At 39.8% G+C, this 20,441-nt stretch overlaps 1 protein-coding gene across 3 annotated transcripts in view; it reads left to right on the forward strand.

Annotated features, from left to right (window-relative positions):
• Nucleotides 1-20,441, forward strand: part of St13 (ST13 Hsp70 interacting protein) — a 35,439-nt gene that overhangs the window by 5,223 nt on the left and 9,775 nt on the right. For all 3 annotated transcript variants that reach the window (XM_057792687.1, XM_057792688.1, XM_057792689.1), the window contains exons 2-7: nucleotides 3,198-3,255; nucleotides 9,015-9,087; nucleotides 10,216-10,286; nucleotides 12,233-12,299; nucleotides 19,509-19,593; nucleotides 19,727-19,837. In XM_057792687.1, the coding sequence (XP_057648670.1) occupies nucleotides 3,198-3,255; nucleotides 9,015-9,087; nucleotides 10,216-10,286; nucleotides 12,233-12,299; nucleotides 19,509-19,593; nucleotides 19,727-19,837 (465 nt within the window). The remainder of the gene's footprint in view (nucleotides 1-3,197; nucleotides 3,256-9,014; nucleotides 9,088-10,215; nucleotides 10,287-12,232; nucleotides 12,300-19,508; nucleotides 19,594-19,726; nucleotides 19,838-20,441) is intronic.

A 20,441-nucleotide genomic window follows, 5' to 3' on the forward strand; every position in this document is an offset into this window, starting at 1 on the left:
TACACAGAGAAACCCTATTTCAAAAAACCAAAATTTACATTTAAAATTGGTTCAGACTTGAAGTAATGAACTACAATTTGGAATGTGAGAAACATGAGATACAGCTTATGAATAAATTGTTATGTGTTTAATTCTTTAATTTTGAAATAGTTTCGAAATTGATTCCTGATAGTAGGCTGCCAGCATGCTCAATCCCATTCAGTGTTTCCAGCTAATGACAGTCTTCTACAATGTAGCCGTCCAAGTAAGGCAACTAACAAGGATGAATTAATAATATCCAACCCTTAGAATTACAGGTTGCATTCTGTTGCCATGTTTCATTTTCATTCTGAAAGTTTTCAGTTTTACCTTGGCTTTCAAGATTTTGACAATTTTTTTTTTTTTTTTTTTTTTTTTTGTTTTTCGAGACAGGGTTTCTCTGTGGTTTTGGAGCCTGTCCTGGAACTAGCTCTTGTAGACCAGGCTGGCCTCGAACTCACAGAGATCCGCCTGCCTCTGCCTCCCGAGTGCTGGGATTAAAGGCGTGCGCCACCACCGCCCGGCTTGATTTTGACAATTTGAGTATTACAATCCAGATATTTTAGCCTTTCCCTTAATTTGGATTGGTCTGAGCTTCTCTGAGAATTACATTTCTTGTCAGGGCTTTCACTTCACAGAGTTAAACTGTTGTAACTATGTTTGAATGTCACCCTACATCCTGACACTGCAGTTAGGAATTTAGGAAAAACACAGCTTAAGAAAGCTCTGTATTTTTATTAAAATTTAACCTCAAAGAGCCAGTGTTTGGTTACTGTGTGTGTTCCTTTGAAAAGTGGTTGTTTTGTTTTGTTTTTTTAGTGTAGAAATGTTTGTGATGCTATTAAATCATTTTGCTTTCCTGAATTGGAAATTAAGGCATTTTGGATCGTGTATTTTTTGTTTTTTGTTGGTTTGTTTTTGTTTTTCGAGATAGGGTTTCTGTGTGTGGCCTTGGCTGTCCTAGAACTAGCTGGCATCAAACTCACAGGTCTGCTGCCTCTGCCTCCTGAGTGCTGGAATTAAAGGCATGGGCCAGCTCCCCCCAACACACTGTGTGATCTTTTGTCATATAGAAACCATTATTCATTGAGTATTTTGAGTAATAGAGTGAGTGTATGTGTGTAATTAGAACAGAAAACCTGCACATTTTTTTTTCTTGAATGAATGGTCCTTAAAAAGAAATGTCAAATTTGGTTTATTATGATGACATACACACTTGTAATCTTAGAAACATGTAGGAAGATCAAAAATTCAAGGTTATGGGCTGGAGAGATGGCTCAGAGGTTAAGAGCACTGGTTGCTCTTCCAGAGGTCCTGAGTTCAATTCCCAGCAACCACATGGTGGCTCACAACCATCTGTACTGAGATCTGGCTCCCTCCTCTGGCGTGCGGGCATACATCAAGGCAGAATGTCGTATACATAATAAATAAATAAATCTTTAAAAAAAAAAAAAAAAAAAAAAAAAAATTCAAGGTTATATTGGGCTTTGTAGTTTGACTCTTAACAAGTAAAACCAGAGGCAGGGGAGCTGCTTTAGCTGTTAGGAACATCTTTCTTGAGTACCTAGGTATAATTTTCAGCACCCATGCCATTGCTCACAACTGTGTGTCATTAAGCTTAGAATTATAGACAGTTGGGAGCTGCTGTGTCAGTACTGAGAACGGAACCCAGGGCACTTGCAAGAACAATGAGTGCTCTTAACCTTTGAACCATTTCTCAAGCACCTAAATCTTTTTTTTAAAGGAAAAAAAACCAAAACCAAAATAAAACCAAAAAATTTCTTTTCTATCTGTTGACTTCTGTTTTGTATTGGGTTTACTAAAAGGTACTAAGGCATGTCACGGATGAGAGAAAACATTGACACACATGAAACTGACACAGGCTCATGGACAGAATATAAAAGAATGCTCAAGAATAAGATATTGTAATGAAAACCTGAATGAGAATTGAATATTATAAAAATGTTTTTCAGATGACCAAGATTTTACAACAAGGGACTTAATCCAGTGAAATGTTAGCATATACCCAGAAAGGCTGGAAATTGAGTGGGGAATAGCAAAGTCAGGATTGAATAAGTGCTATTTCCATGCAGTGTTGATAACTACTGTAAATTGGTGTAAACAAATTGGAAACTGGTGCCCATCTAAATTCAACTTACATCCAGATTCTCCATTGGGAAGGAGTGCAAATGTGGGTGGGACAGCTCTAGTCATAAAAGAAATGGTGGCCTGGTAAGATGGCTCAGCAGGTGGAAGTGCTTGCTTGCTAACTGGACTGATGGATAACCTGGGTTGATTCTAGGATCCCATTGTGGAAGAGTACTGACTTTTCGACGTTGTACACTTGCACTTTCATACTACATAGAATAAACAACACTAAAAGATTTAAAAAAGAAATAACAAGGGGCTGGAGAGATGGCTCAGAGGTTAAGAGGTCGTGAGTTCAATTCCCAGCAACCACATGGTGGCTACAACCATCTCTAATGAGATCTGGTGCCCTCTTTTGGCCTGTAGGCATATATTCAAAAAGAATATTATACATAATAAATAAATAAATCTCAGTAAATGACACTTAAGGGTCTTTTTGGTTGTTAGTAAAGCCTTAAATTGCCTTTGTTTCTGCTGATTTGTTTTTTACCCATCAAGCACTTAGGCATTCTACTGTTGGTTTATGAGTCTATAACAAAAAAGCATGTAAACTTATTTTTTTGTAGTCTTCTCCCCTCTGAATTTTATTATTTGTATATTGTCTTAAACTATTTGGGAAGCAGGGCTTTGCAAAGAACCAAGTGGTCCCTGAGCTCCTGACATACTCTGGCCAAGTGTCAACCTTAAATTTCTGCTGTTCAGATATATCATACCGTCTTAGGGGATGATTTTATCATTGTGTTTTTATTGACTTCTCTGTCTTTTGTTTTTCCTTTGGGCATGGGTACTGACAGCTATAATAGAAGTTTATTAGGCTCTTAAGTGACAGGGGAAAGATTTTATACACTAGTGTGTCAAAAACAATTTGATGTTAACAAACTTAATCATAACAGCATTCATATTAATTAAGAGTGTACTCTTTTAAGCTTTGAAATGTTATCAAGACATTTAGCCCTTTTTAGGTAGAAGTTAATTGCTTTTTAGTGAACTTATAGTGAATATTCTAAACAACTGTCTTTTCTTATTTGAAGCATGGGAGGTAAAGTACCACCTGCTACTCACAAAACTAAATCAGAAGAAAATGTCAAGGTAAGTTCAAATTTCTTTTATTTGTTTAGGGATAAGACACTATTTTTTTTTTTTTTTTTTTTTTTTTTTGGATTTTTGAGACAGGGTTTCTCTGTAGCTTTGGAGCCTGTCCTGGAACTCCCTTTGTAGACCAGGCTGGCCTCGAACTCACAGAGATCCGCCTGCCTCTGCCTCCCGAGTGCTGGGATTAAAGGCGTGCGCCACCACCGCCCGGCATAAGACACTATTTTTTAAAATAGATCTTTTTGCTTTTTTAACTGCTATTCACAAGTTTTATTATTCCTAATGTTCCCACTTAGAAGTATAATCTTTTAAATTTGTTGTCTTTAAAAAATGTATCTTAGGGGGCTGGAGAGATGGCTCAGAGGTTAAGAGCATTGCCTGCTCTTCCAAAGGTCCTGAGTTCAATTCCCAGCAACCACATGGTGGCTCACAACCATCTGTAATGAGGTCTGGTGCCCTCTTCTGGCCAGCAGGCATACATACATACAGAATATTGTATACATAATAAATAAATAAATAAATAAATATATATAAAAAAATTTATGTTAGACCAAATCTGGAAGCTGATTTAAAACTGAGAATCTGAAGTTGGATGCCAGCTGTTTCAGCATAGTGTCACCTGTGTGTTTAGTAGCCTGTGAGTAGTAGACTCTGTGCTGCTGCTCCTTGTCTCTGTAGTAGCTGCACGAGGGGGTAAAGACCTCAGAGCATTTTCTTCCTCTGTCCCTGCTACCTGAGCGGAAATTGCCGAGGATGAAGAGTATGAATCATGGTTTTGTTTTAGCATCCTTGGTAGAATGGCATGAAAGGTTGGGAAGGTTGCCCGTGGTTTGAGTATGAAGGGGCAAATAACACTTCACATATTTTTCAGTAGTTTTTATTTTCCTGACTGAGATTTTCCCCCCAAGTTTTCTAATTAGTTGTCTTAAATTGATCGGAAAATCTGTTTAACTTGGAACTGTAAAGGCTTAATTAATTTGTATAAGAAAATAGAAGTAATAATCCAGATGTGGTGATAGAAGCTTGTAATCTCAGCACAGAGGCAAGTGAATCGAGGATTTAGGTCCTCTTGTGTTATATAAAGAGCTCCAGGCCATTCCGGATTACCTTGTAGGACATCTCCCCAACAAAAAGGAAAACAGCTTTTTTTCTTTTACTTTTTACCTGAGGGTCTGAGTTCACAATCCCAGCTTATACTTAAAAAGCTGGGTGTTGCAGGGTGGTGTTGGCACTCACCTTTGATCCCAGCACTGGAGAGGCAGAGACAAGTGGATTTCAGATTTTTCAGATTTTTTTTTTTTTTTTAGGCCAGCCTGGTCAATAGAGCAAGTTCTAGCACAGTCAGGGCTACACACAGAGACACTGTCTTGAAACCCCAAGCTGTAGATGTAGTGACTTCTGTTTCTGTTGTAGACACCATGACCAAAAACAGCCTGGAGAGGAAAGGGTCTATTTCAGCTGATAGGTAACAGTATCATAAAGGGAAGCCAGGACAGGAGCTCAGGGTAGGGACCTGGATACAAAAACTGTGGAGGAATGATGATTAATAGATAGCTTAGCTACAGCTCGAGCCCACCTGCCTAGAGGTGTACCTCCCACAGATGGCTGGACATTCCTACATCAATGAGCAGTTAAGAAAATGTCTGAGCAAAGAAGACTGCGGGCCAGTCTGGTCACTTCTTCAAATGAGACTTTCTATTCCCAGGTAACTATAGGTTTGTGTCAAATGGACGTGAAGCTAACTATGACATTTCACCCATTGACAAGCATGATTTTAAACTGACCTTTTCTTTCTTGTCTCCAGTGATATTAATATGAAATATAAAACTTTAAAAGACCTACAGTTTTTAGTAATTTTAATGCTTTAAAAATTCAATGGGAAGCTGTGTTTAGTGGCCATACTTTCTGGCATTAATTTATGTTCTAAAATATTAATTTATGTTTTTTTCTGTTGGCCAGAAGTGTGGGTTTGTTGCTGTAATAGATCTGACTAAGTTGGTGTGGTGTTGGGCTGCAGACAAACTTGGAACTTTGAGTTGGAAAAGCTGTGGAGTGTTTAGTACTACATGAAAGCAGGAAGATAAGAATGTTTAGAGAAATTCCAGTGCAGATTTTAAGAGAGAATGGAAGAATGCTGTTTATTTACTCAGCTGCTTTGTATATGTGTATGTGATAAAGTTTTACATTGTAGCTTTGGCTGGCCTACAACTCTCTATGTAGAGTAGACTGGCCTTAGACTCACAGAGAATCACCTGCTTGGAGTAAAGGTATATGCCACATCTGGCTTAGCTACTTTTTCTGTGGTGTTCAGGCCCACCTGCTCAGGGAGTAATGTTGTATGAGGTTTCTGTCCTGCCTGGTTCCTGCATTGAGTCCCAAAGAAATCACAGAGGTCTACATTAATTATAAACTGATTTGCCTAGTATCTCAGGCTTATTAACTCTTATAACTTATATTATTAGCCCATAATTCTTGTCTCTGTTAACCACATGGCTTGGTACCTTTTTTGGTGAGGCAGTTACATCTTGCTTCCTCTGTGTCTGGGTGAGGACTGAAGACTGACTTCCCTCTTCCCAGAATTCTCCGTGCCCTGCCTCTACTTTCTGCCAGGTTGTCCCGCCTATACTTCCTGCCTGGCTACTGACCAATCAATGTTTATTTAAAATACAAGTGACATGGTACAGACTATTGTCCCACAGTAGAGTAGCATTGCCCACAGTGGGCTAGCCTTTTCTACATTAATTATTAAGGTGCTTCACAGATATAATTACAGGCCATTCTGATCTGGACAATTCTTCATTTGAGGTTTCCTCTTTTCAGATGACCCTAAGTTTGTATCAGTTTGATGGATGAAGTTTTTTTTATGATAGTGGCACAGGCCTTTAATCTTATGGATGGTCATGCAGCCAGGCAAACCTCTGCAGCTCACTGACACTTGTATGATCTTGGGCACTATCATAGTTACTTTTCTCTTGCTGTGAGGAGACACCGTGACTGAGACACCTTATAGAAAAAAGAGCTTATTGGGGTCTTGTAATCTCAGAGGGTTAGAGTCCATGAACATTATGGCAGGGAGCACGGCAGCAGGAAGACAAGCATTGTAATGGATGGATAACTAAGAGCTCACCTCTTGACCCACAAACACAGGGCAGAGAAAGTGAACTGGGAATGGCATGGTCTTTTGAAACCTCCAGAGCCAGCCCCTAATGATATACCTCCCCCAAAAAGGCCAGAGCTCTTAATCCTTGCCAAACAGTTCCACTCTTTAGGTATCAAGCTTTTGTATATATTTGTCTCTGGGACCCACTTTCATTTAAGTCACCACAGGCAAATTGCACAAACACCAGACATGAAGTTTTCCATGTACATGTGTGTATATATAAAAGAAGACCTTTAGTTGAGTGATCCTGTTTCACAAATATGGTAAAGAGTTATTAATGAAGATGCCCAACATCCTTTGGCCTCTATGTTCATGTAATGTGTGCACACATGAACATACATACATATACCACCCTATATATCTAAGTATCCTGGATTAGAATTATAACTGGTCCAAGATGAGTGTGGTGTGTACCTGTGATCTCAGCATTTGTGGGGTTAAAGCAGGATAATTGTGAATTTGAGACCAGTGTGGGCTATATATCTTAGTCACTGTGCTGTTTCTGTGAAGAGATACCATTACCAAGGCAACTCTTGTAAAGGAAAACATTTAATTGAGGGTTTGCTGTTGTGATATGAGCGGCTGGGCTGCGTCCCCGGCACCCGGCCGCCCATATGGCTAGCTTATGCCCCGAAATAATTGCACGGAAACTGTATTCTTTTAATCATTGCCTGGCCCATTATTTCCAGCCTCTTATTGGCTAGCTCTTACATATTGATCTAACCCATTTTTAATATTTTCTGTAGCACCATGGGCTGGCTTACCAGGGAAGATCTTAACCTGCATCTGTCTGGAGTGGGAGAATCATGGCGACTCCTTTACTCGGCTTTTTTCTCCCAGCATTCTATCTGTTTACTCCACCCACCTAATTTTCTGTCCTATTAAAGGGGCCAAGGCAGTTTCTTTATTACTTAACCAATGAAACAACAGATAGAAAGATGACCCACCTCCATCAGTTTGCTTGTAGTTTCAGAGGGTTAGTCCATTATTATCGTGGCAAGAAGCACAGTGTTAGGCAAGGCACTGAAGCAGAAGCTGAGACCTACCTACATCCTGATCTGCAGACAGAAGGAGACACTGGACTTGGCTTGGGACTTTGAAACCTCAAAGCCATCTTGCTCTGTTTTGGGGAGACAGTCTTACTGTGTATCCCTAGCAGATCTGGAATTTCTGTAGACCAGGCTGACCTTTTAATTCAAAGAGATATGCTGGTATTAAAGGCATGTGCCACCACTCCTGGCCTGACTTTGTTTAAGATCGCAAGGGGGAAGGAACCTAAAAGTGCAGTTAAATTACTTCTGTTCTGTTGACAGTTGGATGAGTATATACAGATTGGCTAGTAGTGATATAATAAAAATAACCTCATTAAAGAAGGCAGTGCAAATTTATCTCCTATCCTTCCAGTATCAGATTAGATGAAACCATGGGGTACTAAAAAGTGGGGAGAAAAATTTGTTTTCCATCATATTCTCTTTTAAATTCTTTTTAATTTCTTTGTGTGTTACAATTTGACAGGATACTTTCTTTGCAGTTTTCAAACTGAGCAACCCTTGGAAGCTGAAGTATTCAGAACACATTTGTCATTAAAACACCATTCCAGCAGGCAGATCTTAAGGCCAGTTGAATGAGTTCAGGATAGCCAGGGCTACACAGAGAAACTCTTAAAAAAGAAAACAATCACAATCAGAAAATGTGCTCTTTCACATACAGTCTCATGTTGTTGCCCAGAGTGTCCTCAAACTACCCTACTCTACTGTCTTGTCTGTTTTCAGTCTTTACCATCAGTCATGTGTAGTAAGGTTCATTTCGCATAAAATGTTAATGTTTTCATATTGTTTTCTGAGATTGGGAGTCTTGTGCAGTGTAAGCTGGCCTCCTAAACTCCTGATCCTCAGGCATCTATCTGCGTGCTGTGGTTATGGGCAGGCGTTTCCATGTACAGCCAAGATGTTAGATTATGGAGAGTCAGCGTACAGTGCCTGTGAAAGAATATTACCAGCCGGGCGGTGGTGGTGCACGCCTTTAATCCCAGCCCCCGGGAGGGAGAGGCAGGCGGATCTCTGTGAGTTCGAGACCAGCCTGGTGTACAAGAGCTAGTTCCAGGCTCCAAAACCACAGAGAAACCCTGTCTCGTAAAACCAAAAAAAAAAAAAAAAAAAAGAATATTACCTATGTGAATTATATTTGCTTTTAAGAACCTCAGACGGTTTGAATTCTAAAATACCTATCCTAAAGGTGTGGATAGGGTACCAGATCTAAAGTTAATTAGACATGAGAAGTAAAGGCCGGGCGGTGGTGGCGCATGCCTTTAATCCCAGCACTTGGGAGGCAGAGGCAGGCGCATCTTTGTGAGTTTGAGACCAGCCTGGTCTACAAGAGCTAGTTCCAGGACAGGCTCTAAAGCCACAGAGAAACCCTGTCTCAAACAAAACAAAACAAAACAAAAAAAAACCAAAAAGAAAGAAATGAGAAGTAAAGGAAGGATATAGTATATTTGAATAAAATAAATTTATGTGTATATGTTATATGCATACACAAACACAAAATGTGCTATGTTTTTAAGTACTGATAGCACTGTTTAATTTTCTTCTGCTAGGAAGAAAAAAGAGATGGTAAGACAGAGGAAAGCATAAAGACGGATGAACCATCAAGTGAGGAGAGTGATCTAGGTGAGTAGTACATGATAATATGTTTAGATAACCTTGGTAACTCAATCCTGTGAGTGGTATTTTTTGTTTAACAGTTTATTTTTGATGCTGCATCTCAGTTTATAGCCGAGGATGATCTAAAACTGCGAGGCAGTCCTCTTGTCTCAGTCTCCTGAGTGCCAGGTGCTGTTTTTATTTACTGGTTTTGTTATAATACTGACCTACAGACTTCTTATGTGTTATAGAATTTGTCTACACCTGAATTTTGAAGTTAATTCGATTAAAATTAAATCGTATTTTCTCATTAGCTAATTTACTCTTCTATAACTTGTGCTGTCTGAATCAGTGCCTTTAAAAACATTGTGGTACATCTGGAAAATTTTTACAGAAGTTTATTAATTTGCTGATGAGGAGGTTTTGTGGAGGTCAGAGGACAACTCTTGGGAGTCAGTTTTCTCCTTCACTGTGTTGAGTTCCAGGGAAGGAGCTCAAGTTCAGTTAGGCTTTAGCACAAGCACTCTATCCGCTGAGTAATCTCTGCCCCAAAATTTTTTCCCAAGTGAATTTTCCCAAGTCAGTGGTGTGTGTTTATTTGCTACACCGTGTATATTACCATCATCACTACAAGAACAGTTCACGTAGTAGTCTCTGTTAAAGTTTTCATTTGATGTGTGCAGGTTTCTGCATGTTGTCTATGCACCATGTGCATACCTATTGCTCTCAGAAGCCAGAAGAGGACATCAGATCCCATGGAACCTGGAGTTAATGAATGGTTGGGAGCCATCATGTGGGTGCTGGGAATTGAATAGCCAGTGTTCTTAACCATAGAGCCATCTTTTTAGCCTACCCCTAAGTAGTAGGCTTCCCTACTAATAGTTACTAGTAGTTACTTTTAATAGGGAAATAGTTTATAATGTATCAGAGGTCAGGTGAAACTAGCTCATAGTTATACAAGCAAGTAGTTTTGTGTTTTTGAGATATTATTTATAATACCTATAACCTCCAACATACTAACAAGTACTTTACTCCTGTGCCACACCTAGATCAGTTCATACGATATTAATAGTTTCATAAGTGATGGCTATTAGGCTATTCCACACGTTTAGTTTAGGTTTTAATTTTTGTGGTTTTTTTTTTCAACTTTTGCAGAAATTGACAATGAAGGTGTAATTGAGCCAGACACTGATAACCCTCAAGAGATGGGAGATGAAAATGCAGAGGTAAGTTTAACGACTTAGCTTAGTTTTTCAAAGGAATTTAATAAATAAATTAGAAGTAGATCAAAATATTTCAATGAATACATTACTATAATACAGATCTAAGAAATTTTCTTTTCTCTTTAACACAAAGCCGTATTTTTCAAGCATGGAGTGATAATTTCAGTACATATATAGTATATACCGATCAAATCAGAGTAATTATCCTTATTTCCTCATAAAGGCAGATTGAAGTATGTCATATTCTTTGACCATGAGTATTCTCTCCCCCATCCCATTCCCCTCTAGATTACAGACTTCTTGTAGGCCAGCATGCCATAGGCACACTTGGATATTTGTGCCTAATGCAGCACTGTCACAGTAGCCAAGTTAGGGACTTGACCTAGTTGCCTGTCAGCCGGTGAGTTGGTTCTTCTATTGTTGTGAAAAGACACCATGGCAACTTCAAATCCCCAGCAACACTCCTGCAACAAGGACACATCTACTCTAATGTGTGACACCTTCTAGACGTCTCAGTTTGTCATCAGCTGGGTCTAAGCATGCAAATAAATGGGCCTATGATGATCATGCACATTCAAGCTACCACATAGATAGAAAATGTGTGTGTATACATAGTGGATTTTTACCAAACCATAAAGATGAATGCAGTTATATTGATTGTTAGAAAATAGGTTCATCTGGAGAACCTGTTAAGGGAAATATGTCGGACTCAGACAAATACCACATTTCTTTCATTTGTGTGTCCTGGGTTGTGCATAGATACATAAAGCTATTTTTGTATATGTGACATAAATTTTCTTTGAATTCTTTTTATGATTCTTTAATAGAATTTTACTTTCATGTTTGTGGAAGTCTTATGTGGTCTTGGAAACTATGTTTTATAGGCTTGGTTTCTGTTTTATATAATTTTTTGTGGTGTACACGAGCTCTGACGTAGCTTTTGTTGTTTTTGCATTGTAAGGGTCTTACTCAGTAAATAAGCTGACCTTGAGGTTCTAGCAATCCTCTACCTCCACCTCCTAAATGCTAAGATGACAGTGTGTGCTGCCACAACGGGCTTGCTTGGTGTTTTTGTTTCTTGTTTTACAGATCAAGTAACTTGTCTCTTCTATTGAATTTTCTAGTTAAATAGAAAGATAGCTTTCTTTTCTGTTCTTAGACAAAGCAAATTACTTCCATCTCTTCCTCCTCTTGCATCAACACTAAGACAGGCTCTCATGTAGCTCTAATTGTCCTGGAACTCTTAGTGAGACCAGGTTGGCCTTGACCACAGATTCTCCTGCTTCTGCCTCTTTGAGTATTGGGATTAAAGCTGAATTTTTATTGCATGGCATAGGTCATTTTCGCACAGCAGAGTCGATAAGATGGATGTGGTTAAAGTTACTGCCAAACATTCAACTTTAGATAGGCTATTCAGCATATGTTTTTGTTAGTCATTGTGCTGTCAGCATTGTTCTTGATTTTTGTCCTCAAAGCTGGTATAGGCACTCACAGGATTTTTATGGGACTAAAGTCATAAGACCTGTGTCTTCTATGATTGTAGTGTGAAAGGCAGTAGTTCACTTTTTTTTTGGTTTTTTCGAGATAGGGTTTCCCTGTAGCTTTGGAGCCTGTCGTGGAATTAGCTCTTGTAGACCAGGCTTGCCTCGAACTCACAGAGATTCACCTGCCTCTGCCTCCCGAGTGCTGGGATTAAAGGCGTGCGCCACCACCTCCCGGCCAGGAGTTCACTTTTTATAGGGACTAGAAGAGGAAAGACAATTGGAAGGAAGCAAAACAAAAGTCCTACCTAAGGCAGAATGTGAAATGTTTGTATAAAAGGTTTACACTCTCTAGTTTTTCACTACTAGAGGTGAATGCATGAATGTGTGGATAGTGACTGTCATCCACAGTGCTCTCTTCTCATGCTTGTGTCACTACTCCTGAAATAACCTCCAATTTTCTGTTAGATAACTGAGGAGATGATGGATCAAGCAAATGAAAAGAAGGGGGCTGCCATTGAAGCCCTAAATGATGGTGAGTAGTGTGTTCTTTTTGTATTTCTTTAACAATGGGAATGGAATGTTTTTTTTCCTACCTCAGTGACTGTTAATAGTGTAAACATGCAGAGTTGAATTTTTTATCTTACTGTCCTGAAGATGTTAAGATCCTACTGTCCAGCCACTCCCTTCCTCATGGCAAAGAGTTTAGAATCATTCAGCATTGGTTACACTACTTTAGCATAGACAGATTTGACTTAGCCTCTTTCTGCATGTAATATGGCCTTTCTCTGCTCAGAAGCAGCTTTTAAAAAGATGAAAGGGGTGAGGTGGTCTTTAATCCCAGCACTGGGAGGGAGAGGCAGGTGGATCTGGGTTCAAGGCTACTCTGGTCTATAGAACTACTTCTAGGACAGGTCTACATAGAAACTCTATCTCAAAAAAGAAAGAAAAGATTTAAAAAAAAATGCTGGCAATCCATAACTTTTGATACAGTAATATCTTTTGGCAAGTGGTGTTTGTAGGCCAAACATCTGTTAGAATGGAACTAGAGTCTCGGAATTTTAGGTCTTCAAAAAAATTGCCGTTGGTGGCAACAAGGTGGCTTAGCAGGTAAAGGGACTCATACCAAATCTAGTTGATCTGAGAGAACCACTTTCACTGGTTATCTCCTGTTAGAGCCCGTGTGGCCCCAACATATAAAACTATTTTCCCTAACGAGGAATAATCAGACACAGCTTATACAGTCATCACGGAAGGGCATCTCAGGCTTTTCTCTCCTGAAAATCTCCCTGCATTTATTATCCAAACAGCTTATATACCATCACAAAAATTGAGCGGGAAGATACATTAAACTGTCTCCTAGGTAACCAGGTAAATGGCCTTTTGTCATGTCCGCATCTCCCTGTCTGTTGTGTATGCTAGCTGTCAGGTAGGCTTGAATTAGCATCTCTATATGGCATCCTCCAAATTACAAAGAAAGGAGCAACAACTTCCTGACCTTTTGTTAGGAAGAGACAGCTTGTCTGCAGAGCTACATGACCACCTCGGATGTGGCCTATGGCTTTGGCACCTGGCAGCCACACCATACAGAAATATGGGCCTACAATCCATCTGTTAGAATGGGACTAGAGTCCCAGAATTTTAGATCTTCAAAAAAATTGCTGTTGGTGGCAGCAAGGTGGCTTAGCAGGTAAAGGGACTCATACTCATCCAGTTGATCTGAGAGAACCACTTTCACTGGTTATCTCCTGACCTCCATGTGTTCCTTGGCATGCCCCTTCCCACCCTTGCCAAAAATTTAATTAAAAATTATGTTGAGTGTTTTTTCTGCATCTATGTGTGTGCACCATGTGCGTGCCTGGTGCTTGTAGAAGCCAAGAGAGGGTGTCAGATGCCCTGGAACTGCAGCTACAGGTAATGTGAGCCAGCATGTGATACTAAGAATGAAAGTTGGCTTTTTGCAGGAGCTTTTAGCCACTGAGCCATCTCTCCAGCCCCTAAATTGTAATTAAAAAATATTAGAAAGGCTTGATATTATTATGTTTAGTTAAATTTGAATGAGTGATCCTAAACTTGGAACTGTTGTGACTATTATCAGTAGCATTTAATGCAGACTACATCATAAATTGGAAGGCGTGTCACTTCATAGCTAACAGTGCTGTCACATGCTTATGCACATTTGCACTTGATTTAGAAGATGACTGAAAGTTTTATTTTCAGATGAGTTTAGCCGTGTGGTTCCATATTGACTCCTTGGCTTTTTGGCATGGGAGTGGGGTTAGGATGGGGGAAGTGTTAGTCTCAGTAGTAGAGCTAGGTTAAAATGTCCACAGGACTTCTACTCTGTGGCCAAAGCTGGCCTTTATTAAACTCGAGCTCTTGCTCCTGTGATCCTGTGAATGCTGGAGACTTTCGGCATTGGCATCATCCCCAGCTCATTGTACCATCTGTTTAGTTTAGGTCCTTGTTGGCTTGCTTATTGTAGTGGGAGCTGTGGTGGGCTGCATTCCGGCCGCCCCGGCTCCGGGCTCCCGCATGGCTTCCTGCCACCCAGCTACCTTATGCCCCAAAATAACAACACACAAGCTGTATTCTTTTAAACACTGCCTGGCCCATTTCTATTCATGTGTGTAGCACCTTGAGGTGCGCTTACCAGGAAGATTCTAGCCTACGTCCATCCTGGGTCGGAGCTTCATCGAGTCTGCTCTGGAGCACACCGGCATGGCGTCTGCCCCAGAGAGGAGAGGAAATGGCGTCTTACCTCACTTCCTCTTCCTCCCAGCATTCTGTTCTGTTTACTCCACCCACCTATGTTCTAACCTATGAGGGCCAAGCAGTTTCTTTATTATTTAACCAATGACCTTCCTCCATCAGCTTATTCTTTGTATTGTACAGTTGCCTTAGTGTTTTGAGGTTTTGATTGATATTTTTGGCCTTTATTAGAACTGTCTTATTTTATTGAGAGAGTCATATTATGTAGCTCTTGCTGTCTTGGAACTCCCTATGGAGACTAGGCTTGCCTGGAACTCACAGAGATCCACCTGCCTATGCCTCCCAAGTGCTGGAATTAAATTTGCGTGACACCTTTACACCCAAGAACTACTGGTTACTACTGTTTTGCCTGAGTGCCAGTACATTTGAAGATTGCCATGATGTTCCTACCTACTGTGGTCAGACTACAAGTATCTCTATATTTTGTTTTTGTCTTTTAGAGACAGGTTCCTTTTGGTATAGTTTAGGCAAGCCTCCAATTGTGATCCTATTGCCTTAGTCTCTTTAGTACAGGGATTAGAGGTATGTGCCATTATGTATAGCTTTCTTACTTTGTTCCTCCACATGAACATGAAACTCCAATCCCCCACACACCATGGTGGGATTGACCCAAGGGTCTTAGGATGCTAGGTTAAGCACTCTGTAATTGAGTCCACATCTTTTTTATGTTTTTTTTTTTTTTTTATTTCCAGTCGGATTTCACTGCTCAGGAATGTTTTTCCTTGTGCTTTATTACTGCACATAAACTTGTTCATCTTTGAATTCAACCCTGTTGTTGATAGCCAGTGTCATAGTCCTTTTCCTCTGTAGTTTTAATTATTCTGCTATTTAAGTGGCTGGTCTTCTGTTTGATGTTATACATGCTTGCAGTTTTATAGTGTGTGTGTGTGTGTGTGTGTGTGTGTGTGTGTGTGTGTGATTTCATTAAAGCTTTTACTAACAGCCAGTGAGTAAGTGGCTCAGTGGGTGTGGGTCATGGTGTTGCCACTAGTCTTGATGACCTGAACCCACAAAGTAGGGAAAAACCCCACCCCACTCAGAGTTGACCTCTGACCTCCCTTGGTGTGCTCCACTCCACTTAGAAATAAAGTAAAAGACATCCCTCTTACTAGTTGTGTCTGTTCAAAGCCTGGACCCAGGCAGATTGTGAGCTGCTCAGTTCCTTTGCCATATTTTCACTTACAGTTGCCTTACTCCTAAGTGCTGGAGAGCAGAGTGTTCCAGTCCACTACTATCTCCAAGCCATTTGCTTAGCCGTTCTTTATTAATTTTGTCACTCACTTTACATATTGTCTGTTTTTCTTACAGTCTTAACAAGATTGAACAAGAGTTACACCATACAATAGTTGTTTCTGTTTTCCTCTTTCCAGGCAAGCTGTCAATCCGTATAAATTTGACCCAGTTCTGACCCCCCACCCCATAAAGACAGGGTTTCTCTGTAGCTTTGGAGCCTCTCCTGGAACTAGTTTTTGTAGACTAGGCTGGCCTCGAACTCAGGGAGATCTGTCTGCCTCTGCCTCCCGAATGCTGGGATTAAAAGCGTGCACCACCATTACCCAGTGACCTAGTTCTGATTTTATAGTATAGATAAGTGGATCAAAACTTAGCATTCTAAGTTAGGTATTCTGAGTATAACCCTGACCTGGAGTTGGCAAAGTCACTTAGTTAAAACATTTGATCACACACACAAGTGTCTTACTTTGGATTCAGTTGTGGTACCTAACAATGTCAGTTTTCTATTCAAATGGCAACTTGGATTGAGTGTATTATCTACAAAGTATAAAGTAGTGGCTGTTTCCAGAAAACAGTTTGCCAATGTTTGTCCTAGATAAATGGAAGGACGGTTTACTTGTTTAGGGAGATGGGGGATGGAGAATAGATTTCGATGTTGAGTGGGAATTAATTATTAAATTTGGTGATGTAGTTGTAGAACATTTGTATGGAATTGTGCAAAGCCCTAGAACATGGTATATTTTTATTATTAGAAAGAACTTTGTGTAAGACACACATACACACACAATAGTACTAAGTAAGGCTTTTTTGGGTTGTTTTTGCTTTTTGTTTTTTGAGACAATGTCTCATTATATAGTTCTGGCTCTCTTGGAACTCATGTAGACTAAGCTGGCCTTGAGCTTTCAAAAATCTACCTGCCCAAGTGCTGGAATTATTAAAGTGCTATGCCACCCCTCCGGGCACTGATAATTTTTTGTGTGTTTTGTTTTTGTAAAGTTTGTTAAAATCCCGTATTCACTAATTGGGTAAAAATTTTCCCAACAAAGTTTTACATCTTAAAATTCTTCAGTCTTGCTACTGAGAATTAAACTGAGCCATACAAAGAACTTTTCTAATTCTGTTTTTTATTTGTTAGTTAGCTTCTCTTTTTTTTTTTCTTTTTTTTTCTTTTTTTGGTTTTTCGAGACAGGGTTTCTCTGTGGCTTTGGAGCCTGTCCTGGAACTAGCTCTTGTAGACCAGGCTGGTCTCGAACTCACAGAGATTCACCTGCCTCTGCCTCCCGAGTGCTGGGATTAAAGGCGTGCGCCACCACCGCCCGGCTTAGTTAGCTTCTCTTAAAGGACCAATTTATAAACAAAGGGAAAAAAAAAAAAACAAAAGCTTTTGGACCAACAAGATGGCTATGTAGGGAAAGGTGTTGGCTACCAAGCCTGGAAATTAGAGTTCAGTCCCTGGGACTGATAGATGAAAGGAGCTCTGAAAGTGTCCTGATTTCTCTGCATACATGCATACACAAGTAAGAATAAATCGGTGTGATTCATTACATATAAAGCTAAGACTGTGGGGCTGGAAGATGGCTCAGTAGGACTAGAGATCCTAGCAACCATATTGGGTGCCTCACATATGTCCTTAAGTCCAGCTCCAAGGCATCCAGTGCTATATTCTAGTCCAAACATGTGTGAATACATTTATAAAAATACAGAGACAAGTAATGATAACAGTGAGTAAAGGTTAATGTCTTAATGGCTTGGATATCTCTATTTTTGTGAATTAAAGTAGTACTCTGGTTTTCTTCTCAGTCCTGTGTAATAGTTTGGGCAGTTTAAGCTTAATTTATCCTTCTAACAAGTAAAACTAAGATGACTGACATAAAATTACTTTTTTTGTTTTTTTTGAGACAGTGTTTCTTTAATAGTTCTGACACTCTCTTTGTAAACCATGCTAGTAGCCTTGGACTCAGAGATTCTCCTGCTTCTGCCTCCTGGGTGCTGGGGTTAAAGGAGTGGGCCCACTCCCTTGACAATGGATTTTTAAAAGCTTGATTTCTTAAGTGTGTGTGTTTTGCTTGCATGTATGTGTGTGTACCACAGGTGTGCCTGGTGCCCTCAGAGGTCAGAACAGGGTATTAGATCCTCTGGAGCTAGAGTTAGAAATGGTTGTAAGCCATCTTGTAGGTGTTGGGAACCAGATCTGGGTCTTCTACAAGAGCAATAAATTTCCTGACTATTGTTCCTGCTCCCTATTTATTTATTTATTTATTTATTTATTTATTTATTTATTTATTTTTGCTTGGGGTTGGGATACTCATGGACAGTGCATGTGTAGAGGTCAGAGAACAGCTTTCAGATTCATTTTGTGCTGCTACCAAGTGGGTCTTTTCTTTTGAGACAGTCTCCCTACAGTCCAGGTTTCTTAGGACTAATTTGTGTAGCCTAGGCTTGCCTTCAGTTTGCAATCCTTTGACTTCTGCTTCTGGAGTTTACAAATGTGCATCTTTTTGCTTTGTCTTTTTTTCTTTAAAATTTTTTGTTGTTTTGTTTTTCAAGACTGTCCTGGAGCTTCCTCTGTAAACCAAGCTGACCTCCCAAGTGCTGGGTTAAAAGCATATGCCACCACAGCAGACTCTTTTTTTTTTTTTTTAAAAATATTTATTTATTTATTTATTTATTTATTTATTTATTTATTATGTATACAATATTCTTTCTGCGTGTATGCCTGAAGGCCAGAAGAGGGCACCAGACTTCATTACGGATGGTTGTGAGCCACCATGTGGTTGCTGGGAATTGAACTCAGAACCTTTGGAAGAGCAGGCAATGCTCTTAACCGCTGAGCCATCTCTCCAGCCCCCACAGCAGACTCTTTTAAATATTTTTTTTAATTATTTTATTATTTTATGTGTATGGGTGTCCTGGTGCCCTCAGAGGCCAGAGGAAGCCATTAGATTTCCTGTAGCTTGTATTATAGATGGTTGGTTGTGATCTGATACATGTGTTGGAAACTGGACCTGGATCATCCGGAATAGCAGTTAGTGTTCTTAACCACTGAAGCATCTCTCTAGCCTGTTACTTAAAAAATGTTACGGTACTGGCTGCTCAATACATACTTCATTCGCGCTTGTTGAAAAGTACATGCCACTGAGCTAGCTATGTCTCCCATCTCTAGCAGTCTTTTTTTTTTTTTTTTTTTGGTTTTTCGAGACAGGGTTTCTCTGTAGCTTTGGTGCCTGTCCCAGAACTAGTTCTTGTAGACCAGGCTGGCCTCGAACTCCAAGAGATCCGCCTGCCTCTGCCTCCCGAGTGCTGGGATTAAAGGCGTGCGCCACCACCGCCTGGCGTCTTTTCTCTATTTAAAAAAATAGACTGAGAAGGTTGGAGAGATAGTTCAGAGGTTAAGAGCACTGCCTGCTCTTCCAGAGGTCTTGAGTTCAATTCCCACCAACCACATGGTGGCTCACAACCATCTCTAATGAGATCTGGTGCCCTTTTCTGGTTTGCAGGCATACATGCAGTCAGGACACTTATACATAACAAACAAACAAACAAATAAATAAATATTTAATAAAATAGACTGAGAAAAGGATGTATAATTCTTTTTTTTGTTTTTTTTTGGTTTTTCGAGACAGGGTTTCTCTGTGGCTTTGGAGAGGATGTATAATTCTTAATCAGATTAAAAAGTCAAAGTATTTTATTAATATTTTTGTCCTTTGGATATTTCTTAGTAAGTATTGTTTCACTTCAGGTGAGCTGCAGAAAGCAATTGACTTGTTCACTGATGCCATCAAGCTAAATCCTCGCTTGGCTATTCTGTATGCCAAGAGAGCCAGGTAAGAACACTTAAGTACAAAAGTACCTTTTATAGACTTTTTATCCTTCTTTAAGTAATTTTGATTCTGTAGAAGTCCCAAAGGTTTTATTGTTTGAAGCGACATTTTTCTTAATACTATCTTGGTTTTTTAGTGTGTTCGTCAAATTACAGAAGCCAAATGCTGCTATCCGAGACTGTGACAGAGCCATTGAAATAAACCCTGATTCAGCTCAGCCATACAAGTGGCGAGGGAAAGCACACAGGTAAAAGAGCAAACAGGGCTGGGGAAATGGTTTAACTGTTGATAGTGCTTAGAGGACTGAGTTTGACCCATAGGTAGTAGTGGTGCACACCTGTTGTCATCTCTATTCATACCTGAACTTTATCAGCTTCTCACTGTACCTGAGAGTCACTAAACTTCACCAGGAAACACACACTTGTGAAACACTTAGGTTTTACCATTAGAAATAATTACCAAACTGGATGAAAATGCCTTTTATTCAGATTTTTTTTTAAAGGTTCCAGTAATGAATAAAGAAGATTCAGGTTAGGGTATTCAATATACGATCATTATCTCTCTTGGATTTTGTTGTTTTTTTAAGACAGGGTTTCTGTTAGTAACAACACTGGCTGTTCTAGAACTCACTTTGTAGACCAGGTTCGCCTCAAACTTTCAGAGATCTGCTTGCCTTCTCCAAGTGCTGGGGTTAGAGGTGTGTGCCACCACTGTCTGGAGAGAATGGATGTTCTTTGCACAAATGTATTAAATGACTCACAGTAGTGACTTTAGTGAAGGCATTTCTCAAAGAGAAAGGTTGAAATAAATGTATCAATGTTGTGCAGGTGGAGGAGACACTTAACATGTTG

This window comes from Chionomys nivalis, chromosome 17 (genome assembly GCF_950005125.1).
Source record: "Chionomys nivalis chromosome 17, mChiNiv1.1, whole genome shotgun sequence".
Classification (NCBI taxonomy): Eukaryota; Metazoa; Chordata; class Mammalia; order Rodentia; family Cricetidae; genus Chionomys; species Chionomys nivalis.